This window comes from Medicago truncatula, chromosome 6, assembly GCF_003473485.1.
Source record: "Medicago truncatula cultivar Jemalong A17 chromosome 6, MtrunA17r5.0-ANR, whole genome shotgun sequence".
NCBI lineage: Eukaryota > Viridiplantae > Streptophyta > Magnoliopsida > Fabales > Fabaceae > Medicago > Medicago truncatula.
The window spans coordinates 13,855,090-13,864,438 of NC_053047.1; the positions used below are offsets into that span (position 1 = coordinate 13,855,090).

Genomic DNA, 9,349 nt, shown 5'->3' on the forward strand with positions numbered 1-9,349 from the left:
AAAATACTATTTTTTCAGTACTAACATTATGGAATTAGGAGTTATTATTGATGATGGTTAAAGAAAACCTTGATGTGAGGTTTGTTAGAAGCCAATGAGCCAAGTTATTTATCAATTAGATTACATTTATATTGGGTGAAATCAATGCGGATTCCACAAAATTTATTTGTAATTTGAGTGTTGCTCTCCACACATAAACACATATCTAGATCATCTCTTAGCTGATGTGAGATTAATTAACAAACCACTTATGCACAACACTATTAGATTTGGTGCGTGAATATAAATGATAAATGACCTAATAGTAAAAACTTGATAACAAATGTCTCAATAAATCTTAAAAGAAACTCTAACAATATATTAAAAATCGTGGTTGATCTAAACATGAGTAAATTAAAATTAATTTATAAGATACATACTAATTGAGTAACACAATATACTTGGAGTAGAGAGACTTTGTAAGCAACACCATGCATTAATTGAGTAATAATATGTCTGAAATATACCTAAAAGTTTTTTTTTTTGCCAAACCTAAACTATTGACAATATTAAATTCATTACACCTAACTTCATTACAAATCATACACGTGGTGTATGAAAAACTTCACTTTTATAGTGGAGGAGTCACTTGATTTGTTTTTATGAGTTTAGGGATGAGGCTTAAGAGGGTCACTTGTTTTGATTACCTGCCATTTTGGGTAAGGCAATTGGACCCAAAATTGTGTATATAGTACATTTATATGTGTCACATTCCTTTTCTTTCTTTTAATCATTGAATATCGATCACATGATCTTCATTAACATGCCAAAGTTGATAACTTTAACATATAGGACCAATGAAATTTAATAAATTGAAGTGTTAAAGATTTGTGATTGAGTTGTAAGAGTGTAAGGATAAACATGAAAATGGTGTGCTTTGTATTACATGTGTAATCATTCAATGGTCTTATGATTTGAAAATGATGTAGCATGTGGATTTGTCTCATTATATTATGCTTTAGTGACTTTTTGAGGACAATATTCTTTGTCTATACTCCAAGAATATTAATTATAACTAGGGTTGTTTGTGGTTCATTGTGGTAGATTTTGAGGGGAAGAAATATCAACCCACCGTTCTAAAATGTAAGTAAAAATTGCTCAATAAAAATTAATGTATTTGATTTAAAATTTATACCAGATATATTAATTTATGTTAACCTATTTTTATTTACATTTTGGAACAGAAAATTAAAATATGATCACACATTTTGAAGTGATTAAATACAATTTAAATTGAATCGGTTCAATCAATTTTTATTTATCTAACTAAAAGGAAAATATGGTTTTGAAGTTGTTTTTTCATTTCGAATTATTCTCTTAAATAAATTTGCCCATAAGAATGTATATTATTGAAATCATTCAAACATATTAGAATTTATATTATATTTACTATATTATTGGTGTCATTGAAAACGATAAGTATAGTTTGTTGAATATGAAAGACCAAAATGTGAACATATTTTAATTAAAATTAAAATTTCATAAAAATAATTATTCGTAATTTATACGCATTTGCATAATAAAAAGAGCATACAAACAAAACGATTTATGCCCGTCTAAATGCCAGTACATCAACATATACAAATATACTAAAAGTTAGCATTACGAATCAACAAGAATCAATTATTTTTAAAACATGAGAAAAATATCTAATACATTTTTTTTTGGAAAAAAAATCTTAATACATGTTGATTTTGTACAATTTTTGATATTTTTACAGTTTGACATTTATATTCGGATCACTTTAGATTGAACCATTGAAATTATATCTAATCAGTTTCCACAAACTAAAAATACAAATACTAATGTAAGTTACATACAAACCCAACTTCTCATAATTTCACAGTGATTACTAGTTGAGTTATTTTCATTTTGCAAAGTATTTGTACTTGTTTTTTTTTTTTATAAGATTTATTTATTTTGAACATCCATTTCATAACAATTTTTGTGACAACTTTCTCTCTCATACTCACATTATATTTTTACTTTCTCTCTCTATTATTTTAGTTTTTGTGCCAATACATATTTTTCTTTGTAAAAATATAGTTGTCCACTTGGTTGTCAAATAAATGGATGTTCAAATAACACTACTTTTATTTATACTTATATACTCATGAATCTGGTGTATAAAAGATGTTTGTTTTTCTATGACATCATGGTTTCAAATATGTACTTCTAAACTATTGAACTTAATGCATGTTTGATATCACAACCGAATCACACCGTTATAGTTCTTGCATAATCACGATGAATCACTGTGATTCCGACATATCCACCGTGACACCAAACATATGCATAGCTGACCAAACATCAGTGAGTTGAGCTTACATAAAACCAATAAGAGTTAGTTCATAAGCATCAGCAGAAATCGAGAGTCGGTTACTTGCCTTGTCGTTTGTCTTACTTTTGTGTGCTGGTTTTCGGTGGACCGATCACTTTTGATTCGAGATCGAGAGTCGGTTCTTTGGCTCAAGTTTGGTTATGGGCTTTATATGGTTTCTTTCGATGGACCGGAGGCCGCGAGGTGGTGGAAGCTGATTGATCTTTTCGGATGTGGCTCAGCTTTGGTGTTGAGGACTTAGAGTTTAATTTTGACTGAGGGGTGTTTCATTGGGGGTGAGTAGTGAAGATGGGTGTTGTGGGATGTCGTTTTTACAATGTTCCGCCTATATACGACGCCTTTAGATTGTATTCTCAGTTTCAAAGGTCTCTGTTCGTCTTGAGGAGGGACCTAATGGTTAAATAAAATTTGCTGTTTCAAAAAAAAGCAAAAATCGAAGATTCAACATGTAGAAGTTAGACTGAGCTAGACCTATCGTTTAAACAATTGCCAAGTCTTTTTCAACATGGAGTGTGTTTGGTTTCATGTTGAAGTAGACTCTCAACTTGTGGATGTGGATTTACATTTCTTCAAACACACTTATTAGCTTAATGTCATAAGCAGCTTTCAGTCTAGGCACAAATTTATCTTCATCAGAGACAGCTTATACATTAGGATACATATCGAAACACAGCCTACGACTCTTTTTGGTCTAAAAATGAAGTGGCAAAACCACCTGAAACTCTCAGACACAGCTGCTAGGACCCAGTTTTGAATCCAAGTGAAGATTTCTATCCTGACAATATCGACATTGATAGTTGATCGAGTAATGATAATAACCATGAATGATGAAACTAATGAACATAACATACATGACAAATGTTAATAGTGAAAAACAGGTAGATGTTTTCTTACTATTGATATTCTTGGTTACTGATATCATTTTGATCAACATTTTATGTTAAATTAAAAGCATTGAAATCGCCGCGGTTCTTCAGATAGCTTTCATTATTTGCAGTAAATTCCCAATTTCCCAACTACACATTTACAAATAATTTTTATAGTAGAATGAATTTAGTTTATGATTGCATAAATTCGTACACAACATGGTGGCCAAAATGACCACATAAGATGGCGCAAAATTGATGGAGAAAAACCGAGTCCTCAACTAGGGTTTCCATCACCCTCGCCTTTTTTGAGTGTCTGCTCCAGACATTCCTTCGCCCGATAAATTTTTGACTGGAGGTAAAAACTCCCACTCTTGGCATTATTCTCAAACATTTTCTCGTATTTCTGCACAAGACAAATATATTTAAGACTATTAAAACAAGGATTGAGTATGTTTTTGAACACTAAAATTTACAAAGTTTCTAGTCTATAAAGATATTATTTGTTTCTGCCGTAATAAAAAATGATTTAAGTCCCTCATCAGACTCTTATACAGAATTAAAACACAATTTCTATAGGTTACATTGTTCGTAACGTAAAACAATTGTAAATAAAAAAACTCAATTTCTTTACGTTAGGAACGCCGTAACACGAAATTTGACGAAGTTGTTTAAAACTGACCATAGAGAGAATAATGCTAACCTTATAGGAATGAAAATATATTTAAACCCGATGAAAAAATGGGTAATAGCAACAGCACAGATAATACACTGACCTTCGTAATTTCCTCCCAGGACATTTCTTCAGTAACACCAAGAATCTGCCGAGCTTCTTGCTCTGTAATCTTAGCTTTGCGGATAGTATTTTGTATTGTTTCTTGTGCAACGCCATTTTTTGAGGCATCTGGAACAACATAATGTAGAGAAAATGAGAAGAGTTAGCAGTCACTAAATGTATAGATAGATCTGGTAAAGACAAAATATGAGAAAGAAAAAGCTAGGACCTGAAATAATATAAAGTAGGTCGACATATTAAGGGTATAAAAAGTAAAGAATTTTGGTACGGGACATTGCTCTTTAGGCTTCCAATTTTTCTCCCATGCATCCCAAAAAGACCAAAATACTCCCAACGGCAGTTAACTGCCGTTCGCTCCCCAACAACAGTTAACTGCCGTCAATGTAGTCAGGAACGAGTTCCTACGTAGGATCGGTCGGCCGGTGAAAGAACGTAAACACGAGGAACGTAACACGGTTCGTAAGTAGGATCGATAGGTTGTTGATAGAATTGAGAGAAATATATAGGGAAAATAGAGGGAAAACAGGGAAAACAAGCATAAAAACAGAGATATTAGAGGAAAAACAGAGAAAACAGAGGAAACAGAGGAAACAGAGCAAAACAGAGAAAACACGGTTCGTAAGTAGGATCGAAGCACGGTCGAGGTGCTGTGGCACATAAGATCGTGCGATCCTACGTGCTGCGACTCGTTCCTGACTACCTTGACTGCCATTGCAAATTTTAATTTAACAGTTCAACGGCACTTAAGTGCCGTTCACACCTTACGATCCATTTATAAGACAAGCTATTTACCCATTTATAAGAATTTGATTGGATTGGTTTTATTAGTTTGACTTGTCTACAAGAAACAACTATTTACCAATTCAGTTTGATTGGACAATAAATTTTGACCCAGTGTCATTCTGACCACATACAATAACTTCGTATGATGTTAATAAATGCTGCAAACAAAAAGCATTATCCATTTATTTATTTTTACCAAACTAATAAAGCACAATCCAATACAATCAAACCGAATTAAATTGGTTAGCTCCTTAAAACAAGCAAATATAAGACAAGCTCTTTATCCATTTATTTGATTCCTTCTATTTATAAGGCAAGCTATTTACCCATTTAAATAGATTGTAAGGTGTAACGACAATTGACTGATATTAGGGAGCCAACGGCAATTAACTGCCGATGGGGGAGCGAACGACAGTTAATTTCCGTTGGGGGTATTTTGTTCTTTTCCGGGTGTCCGGGAGAAAAATCAGATGCCTAAAGAGCAATTTTATAATATAGATAGATGTAATATTGGAATTTAGAGACCTATGTCGTTCATTTTGTTCAAAAAGTAAGGTCGCGTATTTTCAAAGATTGTCGAATCATTAATGTACATGGATCAAATCAAACAAAGTAAAGAAAAGATCCATGTGCCAACTTGTCCAATCAAGTGTAAAAACCAAAGATGTTCCCACATAATGGAACAAAAAGATGCCAAGTTAGAAAGGAATCAAGTTGATAATTTACTGATCACAACATTAACTTACAGAAGCAATAGAAAAGATGAAAAGTAAGGAGAATCTGTAAGATCGACTACTATATCAATCCATTTGCTAGTAATGCTTATATAGTGTTTCCACTTTAACATTCAAGGTCTATGCATAAAATTAAGTCCCATAATGAGAATCAGAAGACTTCAGCAAGACAAGAGGGGATGTCAAACATTCGAACAAATATGGATTTGCTATTGCAGTGATAAATCATCAGACATTAGAAGGTGTGACGAGTTTGTAATTCAAATAGGTTCGCGGATGCGAAAAAATATCACCAACTGCATTCAAGTACAACAAGTACGACGGCTAAACTAGGAAGCTGCTACAAAAACAATGTAACCGTAGAGTATCTCAAAACTTCTAGAGAAACTACTTTGCAAACATCAGTTAAAAATGCAATGTTGTATGCGAATGCCGGGTAAATGGGCATAATAAGATGGGCAATATTTGGACTGAAATCATAGAGGAAGAAAGCCCGAGAAAATGACATAACTGTTTAAGATCGTTTGATAATTTAAAACTATAATGCACTAGACCTGAGAGAGTGGAATTATAAAACTATCACTGTATCAACCATTTCTGAGTAATTTAGTTTCAGTTTCAATCATTTTCTCTTGACTATGAACAATAGTCAGTTTAAGTCCAAAATTCACACAAAACCTTGTAGATACATTTTAAATCATGAAAAAGTGTACAACTAATATTTTGATCCAACACTTATTGTACAGATTTCGAATGGTAATTCTTAGTTTATTCGATCAAATTGAAACGGCCCTGGATCTAACTTGTCTCTTGGGGATAAATAATACAATCGTTGTGTTAGTCCCCTGCAGCACATGTAAATCCCAAAGCACTCACCATTTATTGCTTCATACAATTAACAGTGGTAAAGTAGGAGCAAATCGTGCATCGAACAAGAAATTGTGCCACATGGGATTGTGAAAGACTTTCAATAGGGATGCAAACCAATAACAAACTATCCCATGTAATGATTCCAACATGTCAGCTAGATTGCGACAACAATAAAAGCAGTGTTTTCAATTGTAGATCGCGGAAAAACAGAGGTTTGTTCAAATTCTGTTAGGCAATAGTGCTATAATGCTGCTACAGTCACTATTTCACAATATTTTGTACTAAATAATGTGTCATGGAACAATAGCGATTTGTTGAAATTCTGCTATGCAATAGCTCTATATGCGACTGTTTAACAACAATGAAGTAATTTCTTGCTCAAAATGACCCATGAAATCCCACACCAACAATTGGCAGACAGGAAAAATATACCATAACTCCAATATATCTAACATTTAACAATTGGCTCCTAAATTCTCAAAATAGTGTAAAAAACAACAAAATATCAAGCAATTATTAAGTGTTAAAAATTATTTTGGTTTAGGAACGAGACATTTGCATATTGTTTATACCCATGAAAAACAAGTTGTTTATAGACCCACGGTATCACTATGCGTTAATTTAACGTCTAATTTGCTGCTTCTCAAAATCACAGTCAAATTGACATTGGGACGCAAATACAAAGTGAAACCGAGCATATGCCTAGAAATCTCATAATGTAATACTATATTAGCAAGCATACATGTTTTATGAAACAAATCTCAAATTTACAGAGGAATAGTTTGTAAAGCTTACTGGTAAGGGCTTGACGATATGCCTGGACAACTGCTCTTGCTAAGATTCCCCCACCCATCACAATCAAGTTTGCGAGAATCTTTGCAGCCTGCACAAACAATTTGTTCGAAAGTTTTGTAAGAAACATTTTCAGAAAATCTATTGCACAAAGACCAGTTACAGATAGATGATTTCAAACAACTTTGAAGGCTCTATATTCAACCGATACATCTCTCTATCATTTTTAATTCAGTTTGGAACAATAGGGGTCACAACGCAAATAGGCACAAACTAAACAACAGAGAGTATTACAAATTCACATAGCAGCTAACTAAAACAAGTTCTCGGTAACAAATTTTTCCTTGGCAATAAATCTAGGCTGGCATTTTCCATACAATACAACACATTAAAAACATCCTCTTAAAAACTGATACTTACAAGGAACTCAATTCAACATGTGATAAATAGAGCAATCCAAAAGGAAGGATCTCTCAAGTTTTACAATGCACTAAAAGCTGTTATGCTATTTCTAACTGGGACAAACATCAAACATTTAATAATTACTAGTTCCTAATATGTCTTAAACATTAGAAAACACAAACAAACCAAGTGTGTGTTTGGTTCTGTGGTCGCAAAAATTGATTGTGAATAAATGAATTTTGTAAAATTGATTTTTAGTTAAAAGTGATTTGAATGTAAAGTGTAATATGTTTAAACACATTTAAGCTAAAATCAATTCATGTGGCGAAATCAATTCTATTGCAAAACATTCAACAATGTCAAAATCAATTCTACACCTCTCCTCAAATGAAACCAAACAAACCAAGCTATGCAATAAGAAAAGGGGCAAAACAAGCTAAACATTCAAGCATAACAAAATTCACATAACACCCAATAAAAAAAATTCCAATAACAACGTTTTCATCCAAAATTAATCTACAAGGCCAGACAAATAACAAAACAATAAGAAGAAAAATAAGCTCCTAGGCACTAATACCTACAAGAAACTAAATTCAAAAGTCTAAACTTTAATCACATGAGATAATAGAGAAATCTCAAAACGAACAATTTCCCAAATTCTTAAATATAAAGAAGTGTGTGTTTTGTGTTGTGGTGGAAAAAAATTGATTTTGAATAAGTCGTGCCCGAATGGTAATCACATATCAGCCAATGGAAAAAACTTCAATAACAACATTTTCGTCTAAAATAAATTGGGGCTGTTTGGATTGGCATATTTTTGAGCTTATGCAAATAAATATGCTTATATTCATAAGCTTGTCAAAGTAGTTTATGAAAAAACAGTTTATGAGGATACAATTTTCATTTAGTGAGAACTTATGAATTAACACAGAAACTTAAAAAATAAGCCAATCCAAACGTGCCCCAAGTATCTTAAAAACTGATACCTACATGGAACTCAATTCAAAATTCTAAAACATAATCTAATAACAAAACAGAGAAATCCCAAATGGAACAATTTCACAAATTCTGAAATACAAAAAAGCTAAAAAATAAAAAATACACAAATTCAAAAGTCCTAAACTTAATCTAACGATAAAATAAAAAACCCAAAATGAACAATTTCGACAAAAAAAATACATATATTTTGAAAGGAAAAAAAAAAGAAAGAAGGGGCATAAGAATTTACCATAGCTTAAGAATGAACAAAATGAACCCTTTATGAATTTTTGTTCTCTGAGATTGAAGGATTTTAGGGTTATCTGATGAAGAATTGGGATTTTAGGGACGGGGGATGGGATGGGATGGGATGGAAATGACGGCGAGAAAGGCGGACGGGGTTTAGGGTTTCAATTTGGGGAGTTTGTTTGTTTTGTTTTCTTTGTCCACACGAATGATGTTTGTGTTTTTGTTTGGAAAAGTCTAGAAGAAACAATAGTGCAATTACACAATTGGACATACTAATAAGGCCCTCTCTAGGGTGCACATTACACAATAAACTTCATTAATTAAAAAATAAAGAGAATAACAATTGATATCAATGAAGGTAAGTGTCCATCTTTGTTATATATTGCAACTAATGTTTGACATTGGATTGCACTATCCCGATAATTCGCCAAATATCATATTATACTAGGTATATAACCCGTAACGCACGGGTTTGATCAAAATATAATTTGCCCATGAA

The 9,349-nt window shown here is 32.5% G+C and overlaps 1 protein-coding gene across 1 annotated transcript; it reads right to left on the reverse strand.

The window, feature by feature from the left end:
• Nucleotides 1-3,245: 3,245 nt before the first annotated feature.
• Nucleotides 3,246-9,061, reverse strand: LOC25496161 (mitochondrial import inner membrane translocase subunit PAM16 like 2). The gene is made up of 4 exons (XM_013596433.3): nt 8,852-9,061; nt 7,225-7,312; nt 4,023-4,150; nt 3,246-3,652 (listed from the first exon to the last, which is right to left on the reverse strand). The coding sequence occupies exons 1-4, from the start codon at nt 8,852-8,854 to the stop codon at nt 3,524-3,526; spliced, it is 348 nt and encodes a 115-aa protein (XP_013451887.1). The 5' UTR covers nt 8,855-9,061; the 3' UTR covers nt 3,246-3,523.
• Nucleotides 9,062-9,349: the final 288 nt, after the last annotated feature.

Coding starts and splice junctions, on each gene's coding strand:
- LOC25496161 (XM_013596433.3), bottom strand. Junction 4,151..7,224: donor ATATCGTCAAGCCCTTACCA/GTAAGCTTTACA, acceptor ATGTTGTTCCAG/ATGCCTCAAAAAATGGCGTT. Junction 3,653..4,022: donor CCTGGGAGGAAATTACGAAG/GTCAGTGTATTA, acceptor TGTCTTGTGCAG/AAATACGAGAAAATGTTTGA.